General features: G+C 42.1%; 1 protein-coding gene across 3 annotated transcripts in view; it reads right to left on the bottom strand.

Annotated features, from left to right (window-relative positions):
- Positions 1-9,169: 9,169 nt before the first annotated feature.
- Lifr (LIF receptor subunit alpha) overlaps positions 9,170-18,822 on the bottom strand; it is a 64,028-nt gene continuing 54,375 nt past the window's right edge. For all 3 annotated transcript variants that reach the window (XM_036207168.1, XM_036207167.1, XM_036207166.1), the window contains 6 exons: positions 17,378-17,479; positions 16,654-16,821; positions 14,628-14,789; positions 13,418-13,511; positions 11,640-11,718; positions 9,170-11,257 (listed from right to left, as the gene is read on the bottom strand). In XM_036207168.1, the coding sequence (XP_036063061.1) occupies positions 10,634-11,257; positions 11,640-11,718; positions 13,418-13,511; positions 14,628-14,789; positions 16,654-16,821; positions 17,378-17,479 (1,229 nt within the window). In that variant the 3' untranslated portion in view covers positions 9,170-10,633. The remainder of the gene's footprint in view (positions 11,258-11,639; positions 11,719-13,417; positions 13,512-14,627; positions 14,790-16,653; positions 16,822-17,377; positions 17,480-18,822) is intronic.

Here is an 18,822-nt window from a genome sequence, read left to right as displayed (position 1 = left end):
AGTGTCTCGGAGAAGGAAGGCCAGGGAGGTTCAAGGAATTTGCCGTTTATACTCATTTAATAACAAAAGTTAGGGGCAGCAGGCCAGAGGATTAGCTGAGGAAAGCAAAGTCTGAGAAAATGAAGTGTCAGAACCATGGGAAGAGAGGCCGAGGGGTCATAGGGCCCCTGCATGATGACCTCAGTGCCTGTGGCAGACATTCCATATTCCATCTGACCTTGGGGCAGGGGGAGTGTCAGAGGAAGCTATGGGAAAGAGGTGTAAAAACGTGGGTATGGCTTAATAGACAATGTGCCCACTCTTTACCCAGGTCACATTCACGCAACCTCAGACATGAAAGAAGTCTGTGTGAGGGTTGGCTCCAGCCTGCTGAGCACACTGGTGGGGTAAATCCATTTGCCAAGGATGGAGGTCTCACCTGCTGATCTCATCCTGGCTAGCAAAGCTCCTGGGAGTTTGCTTCGAGGCCTCAGGTTGTTGAGGGTCCACAGTCTGCTGGATCCTCAGTGGCCTTGCTGTGGACCTCCCTGCAGAGAACCTCACCAAACCACACTCACGTCAGAACACATTTGATGAGAGCTTGATCACAGGAAGTTGGTGAGAGTGTAAAACAGAACAAAAGCCTTCAGGGTAGCAGTCTTCTGAGGCTCAGCCTACCCTCTCTGCTCACTGGCCACTCCATGCTCTCAAGGCCAGTGGAGGTCATCTCTTCCGGAAGGGTTGCATCCTTTCTGTAGTAGCACCTCTATTTGGCTAGGCACTTGGGATACCAATGTCTTGTTATCGTAGAGACCACTGGTTATTAACCTAACCACAGGAATAATATTTCATCTTACTCAGTTTGGGACAAGAACCCTTCAGGCCAGGTGCCAAGAATCTCAGGGGCTTCTTGGAACCCTGCCTGCAGATACCATTTACTATTACATACTAAAAATAGCCCCGCTCATTTGCCCATTTCCCTAAACAATGAGTCAGAAACTCATAGGATAGGGACAGTTCATATTCAGAGACAAAAATCTATTTTAGGACTCCTATTTATAGTTGACAAGAATCTATTTTCTTTGAGTTATAAGGATGTGTTTCCAACGACTGCTTGCCCAGGGTGGAGAGCTTGTGTTGGCACCCTGGGGACCAAGGAAACTGAGTCATGAAGTTGCCCTTTCCAGATGTCACTCAGCATCAGCCCTGGAGAGCTCTGGCCCCGGGTGTTGGCCACATCTTAGAGGAAGTGGCATATGAGTAGAACTCTGCATTAGATCCAAATCCTCATTAATCAGTTAGTTGTAAAAGACCACATTTTATGGCAAAGTGGCTTTGAGACATCCCACGTAGGTGAGTGGCTTCTGGTGTGAACATCAAGTATCATTTCTAACTGTAACCAAACTCAGGCCGAGTATTTTTGACATTCAGAGTCACTCGCCATTTTGTAAAATGATGGACAATAGAGAGAAACCTGTTATATATAATTAGACAACCCATCTATCAGCTATCTGTTGACATTTTATACATCCATGGAAGAACAGTGTCTTCAAAGTACTGTTGATAAAATTTTCAATATATATTAAATAACTGAACCACGTTCTCAAATAGAACATATACCATGTTTAAAAGGACAAAGAGTAAAATGTTTTAAAAAAACGTCAATATTGCCCAAGATTGTATAAATGCCTTTTATCTTTCTAATTTTTCTTTAGTATTGATTTGTCCAATCAAGGTTTGCCTATAGGCATCACAGGGTACTTTTTAGTCCAAGGACAGAAGTTTAATGAGGGTTCTTCATCTTTCCATGTGGAGACTGCTCCAAAGGAATCACCCTGTGGAAAATAACCAGGGACTACACCTGCCCTTTCTCTTTCCTCAAGGCACATTGAAAGATTTGCCAAGCCTCTAAATATGGCCGCTACTGTACCAAGCCGGGATTTTAAGAATGTCAGGCCTCCCCTGCCCCATTTGATTTCCAAGTGAAGCCCCCTTCTCCCCCCGGCCTTGGAAAGGTGCATGGTGCCTCAGAAATGCAAGGACTGTGGCAAGCAAAAGACTGAGGACCTAAGGACACTGGCAGAAGCTCCCATGATGCAAAGATAGCCAACTGAGACTTGAGGGTAGAAGAAGTTACCTGAGCAAAATGGGACTCCAGCAGAGCGCTAATGAAAACAGATGTCAGGGTCTCCTTCTAAGGTTTGCTATCAAGTTCTGGAAAGTTGAATGGTGCAAGGGAATGTGTGTCTAAACTAATATGCAAGCATTTACACACCTTTACAGTGCTGGCCAGAAAGAGGGTTAGGTTGAAAGCAAGCATCTATCTTGTAGGGAATATTATGTGCTTGGCCTATAATAGCCTTAGCATTCTTTTGTTTGTTTGTTTGTTTGTTTGTATGTTTTGTTTGTTTGCTTGTTATTTTTTAAGACAGGGTTTCTCTGTATAGTTTTGGTGCCTGTCCACGATCTCGCTCTGTAGACCGGGCTGGCCTCAAACTCACAGAGATCCCCCTGGCTCTGCCTCTTGTGTGCTGGGATTAAAGGCATGTGCCACCACCGCCCAGCAGGCTTAGAATTCTTGTGATACACATTGAGGCCCAGGTTTTAAAATGATTGAGATGTAAGAGAGGTTGAGCTTCCTCCAATATGGTCTAGATGACCAGTGATGAGCTCAGGAACTGGATAGGACTGTGCAGCCTCACACATGGGGACAGCCTTCAGAGCAATCTTGAAAACAGAGAAACCAGCCCCAGCTAATGGTATCTGTGGTTCTAGAGTAATTAAAACTCTTGATTCTCTTCTTTTTTCTTTTCTTTTCTTCTCTTTCTTTTTATTTATTTTTTTTCCTAGACAGGGTTTCTCTGTGTAACAGTCCTGGTTGTCCTGGAACTCACTTTGTAGACTAGGCTAGCCTCAAACTCACTGAAATCTGCCTACTTCTATCTCCCAATGCTGGGATTAAAGATGTGCACTGCCCCCACCACTGCCCAACCTTTAAAAAAATTATTTTTATTTGATGTGCATTAGTGTTTTGCCTGTGTGAGGTCCCCTGGAACTGGAGTTATAGACAGTTGTGAGCTGTCATATGGGTGCTGGGAATTGAACCCCAGCCCTCTGGAAGAACAGGCAGTGCCCTTAACCACTGAGCCATCTCTCCAGCCCCCCTTGATTCCCTTCTGATGGGGTACGAAAGCTGTCTGCACTGTGACTGGGCAGGCAGAGTTGAGGGCAAGCCATCTACTCTCAATACTGTTTCCTCAGCCTCCATGTGTTGGCACCATCAGTTCTTTGAGGGGGTGGGGTGATGGTGAGGAAGAGAGAGAGTCCATTTGTGTCTTCCTCTCAGGCTGCCTGGCACACTCACACATGTCTGCAGTGGGTGACAGGCTGGCCAGAGCCATAAGGGGACAGATGGTTTAAATCTTAGCTGGAACTTAAAATTATTTCTCCCTTTCAAGCATTTAGCCACCAGAAATATGAATGCACTGGGGTTTCGTTCATTCTAACATTATTTCTATTTGACAGCTTATCAAAAATCCTTTTCCAATGCTTTTCTTATTCCCACAACCAGAGATTGATCTTCTAAGAATAAAAGTCATCTCCAATTTAATTTTGAATCAGTGCAAGTCATCTCTCATCTCAGTTTCTCTGGATTATAAAGACTAAATGTCTTGAAATCAGTTTTACTGCTGGTCATTCATGGGGAAAGGAACTGGGTCAAATGTACAGGTCATTTAAAATGAATTCTATAGTTCTTTTGTAAAGGACCAAGGTTTGCTAGCCAATGTTGTACCATGATGTTGGATATCATGCGTTACCATTTATTCATCCATCTCTTATGTTTCTTTTTCCTAATAAGCATATCCTTCTTCTCTTTAGCCTTTCAGTTTCTGAAGGTAATGGTGGTATACATTTTGGCTCCAGAACTCACCTTCTGGGAACAAGTTCTGCATTGAGAATTCCCCAAAGTACAGACCATATGTGTGAGCTTTTCTAGCACTTAAATATTAACATGTGTTTCACAACTCATTTACAACTGACTTGCACTTTTATAGGCTAAAGTCAGGCCCATTCATGCTGTCTGTTGCTTGTGGTGAGTCTGAGCTAGCTCCACAGGACAAAGAACTTCATTTCTCCCTTTATAAGCCTCTCATGGCACTGCAGTTTAAAATGACTAGAGTTTCGCTAAGTCAGTGACTGTATTTCAAGATTCAGTAAGTTGAAATTTTAATGCCTTCCCAGAAACTCCTGAAATATTTGGCTGTCTTGGGAGATGATAAATTAAAACCCTTGCTTTAAGAATCAGTACTTTTCTCTTCCTTCTTTCCTTCTTTCCTTCCTTCCTCCCTCCCTTCCTCCCTCCCTCCCTTTTTGAGACAGTATGTAGCCCCGGCTGGCCTGGAACTCAGAGATCCATCTGTCTCTGCTTCCTTAGTGCTGGCTGAGACTAAATGTGTGTGTACCACCATGCCTGGCAAGGATCTTATTATTGGCTAATGCTGCGTTTCCACTTTCTAAAAATTCATTTTATTTATTAAAATATAAGGTTCTCCTATTACATTTTTCTTCTATAAATATTAACACTAATTTTATAGAGCAGGTAGAAGGTGCTGTCAATAGTGTAGGAATGTCATCAAATACCAAGAGCACAGCTAAAGTTTCTGTGATTGCTTTAGCATCGCTGTGATTTTTATGGGATAGAGTAAAAACAAAACAAACAAACAAAAAAGTGAAAGCCATTTTTACTAAGTTTTTGAGACATGAGGAAAAAGACCCCAAACCAATAAAGTCCATTACTATCACAGGGTGAGATGTAAGAAAATATATTTATTTCTTTCCAAGACAATACTATGATAAAATTGTTAAATACATGCATGTTTTAAAAACAGACATAGGTAACATCTTTATAGAATTAACAGTCGAGCGATACTAGTTTTATATTTGTAGTGTCTTAGTAATAGGCTATTTACATATTCTATGTTCTTGTGATAATCATGTTTCCCAAAAGACATGGAAGCTAAACTCTGAAATTATGATATAAAATGTTCAAATTTCCCATTCTAACAGCAACATAATTTATATCCAAAATTTCACAAGGCTGGAAATACTTCAGTTATCAGTCTCTGTGAGTGCTGTTTTTTTCCATACTCAACTCAAAATTCTGAGTCACAGTGAGTTACAGAGACACACATCAATCTGGCTTACTTCCTGTATATGCATATTTAAAAGACTCCTTATAGGATTAAACATGATCTTAGGTATTGCACATCATAACCGATGATTTGTGTTAACACACACACACACACAAAGTCTGTAGTGGTAACTTGACAGGATATGAAAAAGGGTAATTATGGAGACCGCAATGTCTATCTTCTCTCAGCTACACATACACACACCTGATCAAACAAAAGTTAGTAAACAGTTACTACTTATAAAAACCTAAAAATATTTAACATAACACCATCTTAAAAAAACATTCATTCTACCTTATAAAAGACAAAACTTATATCTGTTCACAGTATGTGTATTTTGTAAACAGTAATGCACTGTAATGCAAATCTGAAAGGAAAAAAATGGCAATTCCTTAGTGTTACAGAGATAATGGCTTATGATCAGCTAATGGGAGATTTGGTAAAAAAAAAAAAAAAAAATCATTTTGAAAACATCTTACTAGGAACACTGAATATTTTTAGACGGCTTATTTTACCTTTGAACATGCCCGTAAGTTGGAACCATCTCAGACTCAGGATGTCTTTCTATCCAGAACAATCTTTTTATAGCAGCTGCTATGAAATGGAAATATATTTCAGCAGATGCTCTATCTCAGGGCATCCCATAATACCTACCCCCCACAAGGAGTTGAACAGGGTTTACGCTTCAATGCTTTACTGTGGCATTTCATACTTTCTTAAATAAGATATTGGAAGAAAAATTACATAGAAGGAACCAGGGGCTAGAACTGACCTACTAGAAGATGATGCATGACAGCATTTGGTTCAAACAGGGAGACTATCATCTGAAAATGATTATTCAGCATTCTGTCCTACAACTACCTACCAAAGTACTAAGTTGCCCGTGACTTAAGGAAGACAGGATTATCACCTGAAAATATTTTGATATTTGAGGATATGCTACTGGAATATCTGGAAGTGAGTTCAGAAGTTGAAACTGCCCATTTAAAATGGAATAATTAAAAATTAAAATAAAAGTGCATTTAAGGAAATAGAATAAATTTAAGTAGCCAGCAAATTAGACATACCCAATATTTTAGGCATAAGTACAGCAAAAAGTCTGTAATACTTTCTTTTAAAGTTCTGATTGATTAGTAGTACAAGGGTAATCTTAAAGACACATATGAATGTGATAAACATTAATTTCCTTGTCATTTTTTTCTCAGCAATTTTTTTTCATTTTTAAGGTATTCAGTTCCAGCAACCAAAAAGTAATATAAATTATTATGGATTTATATTTGGTTAATGTGCATTGAGTTATGGTTTATTTATAATGAAAGTATACCATAGTTAGAATTTAACTTAAGCAAATTCTATTTACATCTTGAACAAAAATTATCATTCATAATGCAGGGAGAACAGGTACTACTCTGGCTAAAAACAGTGAGGTCCAGTCATACTCTAATGTCATAATTAGAAACATGTGGATATTCTAGAGCAAGTAACAGCCCCAGGAACTCTAACAAGATGAAACAAAACTTGGTATTACTCAGCCGAATGTTGTTCTCCATCCTTTAGAAATAATTCATTTGTAATATAATCAGTATGAACGTGATCATGCAATAATCAAGATAAAAGTAGTAATTGAAAAGGAATAAAAATATCTAACAACCTAGTAAACTGAGAGGCTTACACAGCGTGGATTGTCCTGGGGAAGAATCATGAGTCAAGCTGAATGAATTTGAAGGATATTCCAGGGTTATAGCTAAAAGATCAATGTCCTATAAGTTTGGCCACACTTCCCTCCCCACCTTCTGTAATTTTTTTTTTTTTTTTTTTTTGGCTCTAGATACAAGAGGGAAGACAGATATGACAGTATGAAACTGTTTCAGCAGAAAATATCAGTTTAAAGGAAATGTCCTGAAATATCTCACAAAGAGATTAAGTTCTGCAATGAATCAATTAAGCTCACAAGCATCGCTCGCCATAACATATGCTAGATTGGTACAAACACGTTTCCAAATGGAGTACTCTTTACGTTAAAGCAAACTCTACACAGTTAAAAGTATGCTGGCGGTGTCTAATGAACTGTCTGGTGAGTCCTCTCAGTTTCTCCTCAAACTGTGGGGCCGCTTCCATAGCATATTCAAATCTTCCAGATAAATGCGAGCTACATCTTAATCTTTATCATCCTTCCAGACAGTTCTGCTGCATCTGTAACACTGGAAAGGGACTCCATCAATACAGCCACTGAGCTTTTCACTGTGTGCCTGGCGTTAGCAGCTAATGACCCTCCCCCCATATTTCACTTGGGAAGCCAAGTATTACACTTTCAAAGGAGTCTCGCTAATTCTAACACAGTTTGAAACAAGAAAAAGCAAAAATTACCTTAAGTGCAAACAAGTTTCACCAGATGAAGTGCCTGAGCAGTAAGAAAGTTTGAGATAATACTTTCTACATATTGACATATTAAGAAGTCCTTTGAAAAATACCACAACATCGATTTCGAATTCCCATTGGGAGGGAAAACTCTCTAGCCTTTCACTAAATTACATTTAACATGGTTTAAAAGACAGTGATATTTTGATAAACACAGACAGTATTCCTGGGGCAGGAGACATTTCTAAACAAGACTTGAGTCTGCAGGAAGGTCTAAGAATGGGACTTTCTACCCTTTCTGGGTACGACGGTACTGGGTGTTCTGAATGCAATCCTTCAAGTTCCATGAGCCATGAAAGCAATGCTAATGTGGAAAATGAGGCTGACGCTTCCTCCCTCGAGTGAGTGTTCCGATGAATGGCTGCTTCTGTTGCCAGCAGCAGGAACAAAAGCACCTCTATCACACACAGCACAGAAACATAGCTCAACTTTGTAGATGCGCAGGACGACCTTGTCAAATCCAGGACAGCACAGGTTGAACAACTGGGGGACTCAGAAGGGACAGATGTGCGAATTAATGTGGCCCACGACTCACAGCTCTCATGCCAAAAGCCTAGTTAAGTGTTTGAGAATATCTTTAAATTAAATAGTTTAAAATGGCCACGCACAAGTATCAGGAGACCCCCAGGCTCCATAGCTCACAAGGGATCTGAGTGAAACAGGCGTACAGAAGGGTGACAACATGTCCTGCGGGTCCCTGTCTCCCCTGCTCTCTCCCTGTTTAGCCCTCCTTCTGCATACACAACTCAGGAAGAACTGCAGAGGTAATCATACCGCGCAGGGATGGAAAGACAGTCCTGAGCCACGTTTTCCTAAAACAACCTACGGGGTACCCCACGTCTCCTGGCCCAGTGGTCCTTGAGAACGGGATTCAGAAGCAGGGTGAGACAAGCAGGATTCTAAACGCCCTTCACTCTAGACTCCCACATGAAAGGGGCACATCTGGATGACAGGATGAGCCCATTTCCTCTGGCCTTTCCTTGTGTTCTCGGATTAATGTCGTTCAGGATGATAAGCGACTACCTCCACAGACACTCGTCCTCATTAGATGGATTATAAAACTGATCGGCTGCGATGGGGAATGAGGCGGGAGCCGAGGGCAAGCAGAGCAGAGCTGTCACAAGATGCAGCAGGGTGAGGAGGCAGCCAGGGCTCAGAGTGGCAGGGTGGAGCCAGAGAGGGTACAAGGAAGATAAATTAAACTCTTTGGAAGTGCTTCTAGTTTTCATTACTGAGGATTTCTTAGAGTTATTATCTACCTTCTATGTACTATATAAATGCATAGCTAATTGTATTTCATTCCACATACCATCATATCAAAAAGCTCCAAAATGTAGCTGAATCCTAGGGTTAAAAAGGGGACCATGCACTGACTATTAGATTTCTGTCCCTTGTCATCCTGCAATTTGTGTTTTTCCTCCACGTGACTTTTAAAAAGATAAAATATGAAGCCAGGCATGGTGGCGCACGCCTTTCATCCCAGCACTCAGGAAGCAGAGGCAGGTGGATCTCTTGTGAGTTTGAGGGCAACCTGGTCTACACAGTGAATTCTCAAACAGCCAGAGATACATTTAAAAAAAAAAAAAAAAGGAAAAATTAAGATTAAACATGAACTAAAAAAACAATCCATTATCTGCAAAATTTGGGGGACTTCAGATGAAACGAAACAAAGACTTTCTACTCAGGGGTTTCAAACTGTCACATACTTTGATAATCCAAAGGCAGAGCAAATATACAACCTACATTTTAGGTTTTTACTCTGATTTTCTTAGAACCACATTCACTGTCCACATTGCTGAGAAACCAGGGTAGATGGAGGGTGCTGTACTCAGGACCAGCTCTTCATGGCTTACAGAACCACCACAGGTGGCTCCCCACCAATTCCATAAGTTTTAGGACTTCCATTAAAATCACCCTTTACTAGCTGCTCTGGGGAGAAATAATCTCCCTTGAGGTTTAAGCTTATTGATTTGAAGATTGGGTCTGAGAGTCTGGACCACCAGTTGCTGAGGACAGAGCGGCTGTGACTCACGAGCAGTACAGAAAGCTCATCATCAGCTATTGGTCAGGCTTAATGGCATACCTTCTCAGGGGAACTGAGCCTTATCAGAGCTTGGCGCCAGCATACACTAGCAGCTATTCTTAGTAGTCATCTTACATAGTAACTCACTACAATTATATACGTGTGAGTAATGTTGAATTCGCTCTTACAAAGCAGACACTGTAACACAAAACAAAAACAGAGGAAGTTTGGATAGAGCTCTAGAAATTCCCAACCGTAGGACAATGGGCATAGAACCTAAGCTAGCGTGCAAGCTATGTGGTAGGAGAGAGGTCTTCACACCCCACTAAAGCAGGACAATGTGATTTTGATTTGGGCTGGTCAGTGTCACACTTGTTTTTCCAAGTTTGTACCCCTGAGACAACTGTTTGACAACCATTATACAGTAGGCAGAGAAATCAGCATGCTCCATCAAGTGGAATACCAGATAGGTACAGACATCAGCACGCTCTATCTAACAGAACACCAGATTGCTACTGCTACGTTAAAAACTAGATTCACTTTTGTAAATGCCGTGGATGGAGACACCATAAAAGTTTTAAAATCTGTGCTTGGTTTTCCTCTAAGACTGCAGTAAATGTCAGGCCCACTAACATTATTTTGACTTGTACATTTTTCTTCCTTGCCTGTAAATCCACTTGGAATTCCATAACATACAAAGAAGAGAAAAACCATTAACAACAGACGGTTGTGAGATTTGTTTTGCATATATGTACTAGGCAGAGTTAGTCGTGAAATCCTTCTGGAGGATTCTTTGGCTCAATCAAAAACAGCTTCAAATCTTGAGTTTCCATGGCTGAGGTTTCTGAGTCACTGTATTTTGGCTTTAGGACACATTAAAAGCACATTAACACTTGTAGTGTCACTTGACCGGAGTGAAGGTCCCTGGTTATCAACATTTGCAGGGTCCCTCCAGGAATGCCCCAGCTACTGCCGAGACACCAGCTTGAGATGGCAGACTGAAGTGTCGAAGGGTGACTGGTTAGTCGTTTGGTTTGTTCTGGAAAAAGTTTGTAAAGGACCACCCTCCTCCATTAGATTTAGGAGAGTCTTCATCTTTAGGAGGAATCAAAAATTGCCTGGAATTGATGGAGCATGGACTTCCAAAAGAGACAATTTCACTGTTGCTGTCTGTGGACCTTGGGGAATCCGGAGAGACCAAATTCCAAGTATTCACATTGGCCTGAGGTCTGTAACCTGCGGCCTTATCTGCCTCATCTTCTGCTGTTGGGTCCTCCACGGCAGAGTTAATGGGGAGGCGCATCTGTGGCTTATAGCCTGCCACCACCCCAGGGTCAACGTCCTGTTCCTCCTCTGGTTTGGCTTGAGGCTGATACATGGATTGAACATCAATGTACACGACCTGGGAAGTCCCTCCCGCTTCATCTGCTGTGGGGTTTGCTATCTCCTCCTCGATGATGGGTGGGCAGTAAGACACAACCACGTGGTTCTCAGGGTCTGCCTCGGAGCCATCCCCGGGACGCTCTGCCACTGGGGAAATGATTTCTGTATCTTCTATTTTAGGAATGATGGATCGGGATTCCAGAACTTCGACATTATTTGGGGTACAGGGATTCATTTCCAATGTTTTAAGAGCATTGCTCCCCTGGAAATAAATTGGGAACAGTGGTTAAGACAATCCTGCATGCTCCAGTGAGCCTCCTTACAGAAAGACATACAATTTACTTTTTTTCCGCCCTTCACATCTGTTTATAAACATCGGTTTCTGCAGCTCTAGAGTTCACATGCAGAGCAAAACCACTTTTTTTTCTGCACATCAAAATTTTCCTTACTATTCATAGCAGAAAGAAAAAAAAAAGCATGGTGTAAAGACTGAAGAACTCTGAACATTCAACAGATGTTAAAGCTTGCTACCTTCTCCATGCTTTTTTCTTAGGCTCACACCTACACATCACAAGCTCCTCACAAAAGACAGAAGGAAGGAGCCCTTTTGTCCTTAAAGACAAGCACACAGAAGGTAAGGTTACCTCGCAGATGCTCTTCTGAAACTGTAACGCTTTACAGTTTTCTGGGTTGGGAATATCAGGGTAGAATGTTTCCTTAATCCTTCAAAGAAAGAATGAATTCGATTAATAACTATCACGCGTCGAACATGTAGCACAGTGAAGAGGTCATTTGGAGATTTTTTTGGTGACAGTGTCCATGAGCATCTTGAGACACACACAGACAAGCTCTTTACCATGGGGCTATTCGCTAGAGATTCCAGCACAGGACTCCAGTGTACAAACCTCAGACCACCACTACAAGGCCTTATTTGGCTCAGGGAAATGAAAGTAAATAATTTACAGTGATGGCCGCGATCATGCCTCCCATGAAATACTGCCAGATTCTCACTGCAAGCTGGATTGAGCAGGGTCGGTTACTCAAGGGACCTGTCTGCATAAGCAGTCCTCTGTTCATCACAGGGTCTAGACTGGCATGCTCGACTAAGATGAGCAAGTGTAGTGTGTGCTTATATTTTAAAAGATTAATTCTATTTTCTTTTTTTGTTTTTATTTGTTTGTTTGGTTTTGGAGGTAGAGACTCGGGTAGCCCACGTTGGCCTTGAACTTGTGGCACTCCCCATGCCTCTGCCTCCCTAGTTCTGGGGGTCACCATGAGTCTACAGCCATGAGTTGCCCATACCAAAAACAGGAAGTATTAAAGGTGACAGCCGTGAGTGGCAAGGACAGGGCCTGCTGAGCTAAAGAAAATAAAAAACGCTACAAATGTCAGATAAAAATCCAACATCAGGGAAAATGAGCTTTGCTCATTTCTATACTCAGAACTACTAAGGACTCCATTATTTGGAATTCCTGAGGAACAGTGACTATGTTGGCAGCAGTCTAAATGTTCTAGCTTCCAGGCATCTTTTTATCTTTTTGTTTTTTAAGCTGACATTTTTGTTTTAAAGTTGGAATTAGTTGCCTAAATAGGTTATTCTATTTGCAAGCATTACTGTTTTCATTTCGAAGCCAGGACTGTCAGGACACATTCTCTCTGTCACAAACAATGGCTCCTTAAAGAAAGTGAAGCCTGTTGTGTGCTGACTACAGCCTTTTTGTCCGATCCCAGTGGAGGACAGCTCCTGGCAGCCAGCTGGGTGCACACTGCTCTCCCCTGGGCTCATCTGTTTCAGCCTCCCTCCTGAATCTCTCCCACTTCAGCCAATCATACAGTGCCCCAGCTTCGGAGCCTCACTGAAACCACTCTCTCTAGAAAGTTCTTTCTCATCTTGTTACCCTTCAGGGCTCCCCACAAGGCAGCCTTCCTGCTCGCCTCTTCCTTCCCAGGCTCCCTGTTCCTCTCGTGCTGGGTGGCCACTCACACTCTGAAAGCACGCTTTCCTGACCCTTCTCTCATGGTGCTGTGAAACTAACGTCCAAGCTTGCTTTATCCACAGCCATAAGCCCTTTCTCACGGACGGGGCATTCATACGTGGTAAGTAAATGAATGGGTGGATCATCAAGACCTGTGTGATCTTAATCATTAAGTTCCATCTAATCCTGCAGATAGCCATTGCCAATTTATGTGTGAAAATATCGTTGAAGCCAATCTGCCATTACCATGGATTATTAGTAAAGATAGCAGGGGGGGATGTACCCTTCTACTCCATGAGTTCTTAACTATTTTCAATAGGATGCCATAGTCTTACTTGATATTAAAGTCAATGTTCTGAGTAAAAAGAGCATATTTGACCAACTGGCATAACATGACTGAATAATGAAGTTGGCAAACAAACGGTTGAATACACGGGTACCATTACCATTCTCGCTTCCGATAGCAGAGGATGCTTGTTACCACTCCAACAATGACAGCCACGGCCACTGGGATGAGGATGGCGATAATTAATCCCACCGCTGAAAAGAAACAGTTATAAATATTGAAAATCACCACTGGAAGTCCTGAGTACAGAATCAATTTAAATTAGAATACACTTAAATTTATTATTCAAAGAGACAAAAAAAACCTAAGTGACCCAGAGACATGAAAAAAACAGGGTAGAGTTGCTTAATCCTGCCACTGGCGACGTGTAGGCCAGATGTTTCTGGTGTGAGGAGGGGTGGGAAGGGCCGTCCTGTGTCTGTGGGAGGTTTAGCCACATCCTGGTTTCTAACCATGAGATACCCATAGCACTCCAGTTATAGTCAAAAATATCACCAGACATTGCCAAGTTGTCTTGGAGGGACAAAATCACCTCCCACGGAAACACTGCTTCAGTGCACCATAGCCTCATGGCTCTGTACTTCAGACCTGGCCACGAACTCCATCCATCCTGGTAGAGGGGAAGACTGGGGCTGAACCGAAGCCCTGTCATGGTGAAGGGCAGCAAAGGCTACTACCCTTGTCTATGCCCCACCTCAGACTTAGAGGTGTGGCATTTTACTAACGCTTAAAGAATGTTTCTTACACATTTCCCTAAACATTAAAATCAAACTAGCTTGGGAAAATATTTAACCTGGATTCCTGGATTTGGGAGATCTTTGGATGCATACCCAAAATTAATTTCTTTCTTTCTTTCTTTGTTTTTTTTTTTTTTTTTTTTTTTGGTTTTTCGAGACAGGGTGTCTCTGTGTAGCTTTGCGCCTTAATTAATTTCTTATATACTTATCAGGAAGTAATTTGAAATAACTGACAAGAATCTCATAGCCTTTTAACACTTTCCTCTTTCTAACATAGAAATGCAAAAATTTAGAGCAGTGGTTCTCAACCTGTGGGTCATGACCCCTTCACCAAACCTGTGTCCCAAAAAGTAATTTACATTACGATTCATAATAGTAGCAAAGCTATAGTTACGAAGTAGCAATGCAAATAATTTTAGGGTTGGGGGTCACCACAATACAAAGAACTGTATTAAAGAGTCACAGCCTTAAGAAAGTTGAATATCACTGCCATAGAGCTTGGCAGTCCCCAGATGCTAGAGACACTATATCACTTTAGTGGCAAAGGTGTTTCTAGGGCAGTGTTGAACTTACAGTTTTCCTTGGTCACCACAAACATGCTTTTCTCTGGACCCAGGCCACCATGTGTATAGGCTCGCAGGACCAGGTGGTAACTGGTTTTACCCTGAAGATCAACAATCCTCAGCGTCTTCTGGGATAGGTCAGTGATATTCTTTAGCTTGATGTCAGAATGACCTAAAGTGAAGAATATTCTAACTCATTCTAAGGTCACTTTAAACACTCAGACATCCAGCCAGACAACCTTTGGAAAACAAGTCTGGCTGCTGGCCACACCCAGCCAACGCTCTGGGGCCACATTCAATTCTAGCCTTGCCAGTCACACTTTCTAAATTACTCTAAACTCAGGCTTCTCTGACTCTGCAAGGGAACAGCATGACTTGGCTCCCAGTGACGGGTAAAGTTTCCAGGCGTACTCTTTAGAACAATGCCTGGCATACGGCAGGCAATCCATAAAGGTCATTTTCCTGTCTGTGACTAAGAGAAAGCCCTGAAACTCCAAAGCACCCGAAACAGACCCTACGGAAACAGCAGCAGACGCTGGACAGGGCAAAGGTGAAGAGCAGCGGACATGACCTCAGCCCTTAGGAAAGGACCCACGTGGTGGTGGGAATTCTCAAAAAGACGACGCTGTGAGGATGCCTTTGGGTCACTTCAAAGGGAAGGGTGAAGATTGTTTGACTGTTTTATTCATGAAAGTCTCAACCAAAATAACGCAGGGTGAGAGTTTAAAGAACCAAGCAGTAATAAACAGCGAGAGGCAAAATTAATTGGTTCCCTCCTGGTCCCTCGCTCGCCTCTACAACCACTTAGAAATCAGGTATCCCTTCTTGAAGAGTTTGCCTGGATTCCAAAACAGCAAGCCGAGGTGGCCAGCTGTTGGTCTATTTGTGTTCAAAAAGGGTGGATGAGGATTTAGCTCCTTTAGACTACCCTTGCCCCTCCCCCTCCCCACGTTCACAGAGAGGCATCGCCACACTGGGTGGGTGAATTCAGTGCTCACATGGCTATGATCACATGAAGATTAGTCATTGATTTTTTTTATTTTTTAAAGCTGCGTGGTATATTTGCATTTTTGTTTTCCTATTGTAATTGCTTTCCACCATCTTTTGTTCAATTTTCTTAGAATTTCTATTGTACTAAGTTCTCAGTTCTTCCCATATGCTTCAGTGAAAGCTCAGTACATTCTCCATGTATGGAAACAACCCACCCTCGGGTTCCTGCTTGTTTCCAATGGGGGTTGCTTCTCTAGCTACCCAGGCTCATGCTGGGCTCTCTACCTACCCTAGCCCACTCTCCAGCTCCTTCTGGGTGTTCCTCACTTCTTTTCCACACTGCGAGGTGTGGTCTTCTCCCTTCAAGCAGATTCCAGAGAAAGGCAGGACAGGGGAAGGAAACACTCAACAGCCTTTGCAAGTCTAGAAAAAATCTTCATTCCGTTCTGCTACTGACCAGCAGAGAGGCAGAGTGCAGACTTTGAGGTTGAAAATAACAGTCACTCACTAGTTTGAAGACACTTCTGTGGTACCGTCTAGTGTCTGTTGACAGGGAAGTCTGCCACCATTTTGATTCCTGATTATAACTGGGGCTCAGAACCCATTCTTTGTATTCGTGGTTTTTGTTTGGTTGTTGTTGTTTTTCTGCCTCTTTTGTTATCAAATGCAAAATCACATTTAAAAAAATGAGCATAATGCTATGGTATGGATCATGCGACACTAGCAGGAAACGGTCACCATTCTGTGGGACTTATAATGAAAGGATTTAAAATAAGTGATTTAGACTTTTTTTTTTTTAAACCAGAGCTGAGGACCGAACCCAGGGCCTTACGCTTGCTAGGCAAGCGCTCTACCGCTGAGCTAAATCCCCAACCCTGATTTTGACTTTTAAAGAATTTATAATGCTATTTATCGCACACCTTTTCGGAGAGTTTTGGAAACTATTATTTAGCTACGCATCAGCCTTTCCTTTATGTTATGGCTAGTCAGAGTCTTTTTCCTTTCTATACATTTTAGCACTGTAACCAGCGCAGCACTGAACTCACCTGTCTCGAAACTCCGCGTCTTAGGCGCGTCTCTCTCTCCTTTCTGGAAGTAAAATAAATACCCTCTTAAGAAGCCCCGGAGCTCTTCCACAGGGATGTCTTCCCACTTGACTAATATCGAATCTGCAGATGTATCTTCCACAGTAAAATTGGGCGCAACAATCGGGGCTGTCAAAACAAGAGACCACTTGCTGAAGGGCGGGGCGGGGCGGGCAGGCGTCACAGCGTTTGAGGTGTCTGGCTTCAGCAACACCTAACCTTGGCATCAAACTGTATTCGTTACTCAATCCTGGGCTCCGCAGGCCACGGAGCCACACTTCTACACTCACACTCAGCGGAGCGCAGGAAGGAATCGCGGCCGTTACACATGGCACACGTCCAGGGAATAACCTGTGCCACATCTTTAAGTGACCACTCAAACGGGCCTCACGCATGTTCTCCTCTTGGTTAAGTCCTGGAGACATTGCCAAACTTCTATAAACACAAATCAAGTATTTTTGGCAGCCATGATTTGCCTTTCTCAATGTCAATACTGAAACTGTGAAATAAACAAGCAGGTGGGGAATAAGTGATTTTAAAAAAAATCTAAATCTGTGATAGAAATTATTCTATCCTTTTAAATCTAATAACTAAATTCAATATATTGAGGATTAACTCTTGCTATTTCCCTATTTATAATTTCTCATCTTAGCCAAACTTTAAATAACTCACCCATTTAACTTACCTAATTCTTCTATATATCCAATTATAGACCGCAGCAATTGATACCCCTGATTAGTGCACCCATAGAGGTAAAAATTATATCTTACTCCTGACTGAAATTGATCTGTAGGAGGAACAAAATCAGTGAACCTTCATAAGTATATGTAGGTAAGCAAGAATATTTAGTTTAGAAGCATTAAAATTTAGAACATGCTAAAATCTCCAAATATAACTGCAAACAGATTTATTATAAAAAACACAGTACTTTAAAAAAATAAAATTGGTAAAAATTTTGGAGTATTAAGCAAAACTTAAACACTGTCACTTCTATAATACTGAAAAGCTTCAAGATCTTGGGATGACATTTCTTGGAAGAGAAAAAAAGGTGACTTATTCTTGCTTCCCAGAGGCCATCTGGTCAGTTCACTGTGCCACTGCATGGTCACAGTGTGTTAATGAATGCCTTTGCTTTCCTGTGTGCAAGAAATGACATCTCTCCCCTTGTCCCAGAGCACTAAAAACTCCATTCTAGCTCAAAGTTTCAGGGACAAAGGAACCAGGCCTTGGAGTTTGTTTCTCTTTGTAACACTCACTGAGCAAGACACACAGGAACTGTCTTTGGTGGGCTTTTTGTTTTGTTTTGTTTTGTTTAATTAATATTTTAGGTTAGCACACAAAGTGAGTCATCATGGCATCTTCACACATTCATCCTCACACTTGGGTCTCTCCCCCGACCTTCCCTTGTCCACTCCCCACCCGCTTCCAGTTGATTCTCTTTCTCCAACTCATGAAGCACCTTTCAATGTCTCATCAGTTACACACCTCAACAAAACGTGAGGCGTGAGAAACACAGAAATGCACAGGGCCACGTTCCCACCATGGAGGAGTTGGCAAGCATGGGGAAGACACAGGGCAAGAGTGGCCACGATTCCCACGTGAGACGGGTGGGGTCTTAGGTGAAATACTAATCAAGTCCACGAAGATCAGAAAAAGCCATTCAGAGCGAGCTCTGAAGAGGACAGTGAAAAGCAGTAAGGAGGCTCATCTTGAAGATAACACCTTAATAACGTCCTAACAAGGCAGTGTGCTTAATACAGTGGTCCTTTAAACCACATGCCCAAAGATCACCTAGACTCCACAGGTCGAGGCGACGAGGCCGACCTCAAAACTCCATGCTCTAAGGGAGAACTGCGGTTCTGTCTCTATTTAATTTTTTTCCTATCACTGTTTCTCCTAAAGTGCTTGCTACGTGCTTCCAAGTACTAAGTAAATATTGATGGGAAGTTCAGCTCCGCCAAGTGCATTCCATTTTGTGCCTTTCTTCACTGCGGGAAAGGTATACTTGAGGTTACGACTGTATACTGCATATAAACCCATGCCTCATTTTATGTTAAAATTACATATTATCAATACCAAATAGAGTATGTCACTTAAAGGGGCCTGGTAGGTGATCCAGGTATCATCAAC

Source organism: Onychomys torridus, chromosome 15, assembly GCF_903995425.1.
Source record: "Onychomys torridus chromosome 15, mOncTor1.1, whole genome shotgun sequence".
Classification (NCBI taxonomy): Eukaryota; Metazoa; Chordata; class Mammalia; order Rodentia; family Cricetidae; genus Onychomys; species Onychomys torridus.
This window is presented reverse-complemented; position numbering and strand designations above follow the sequence as displayed.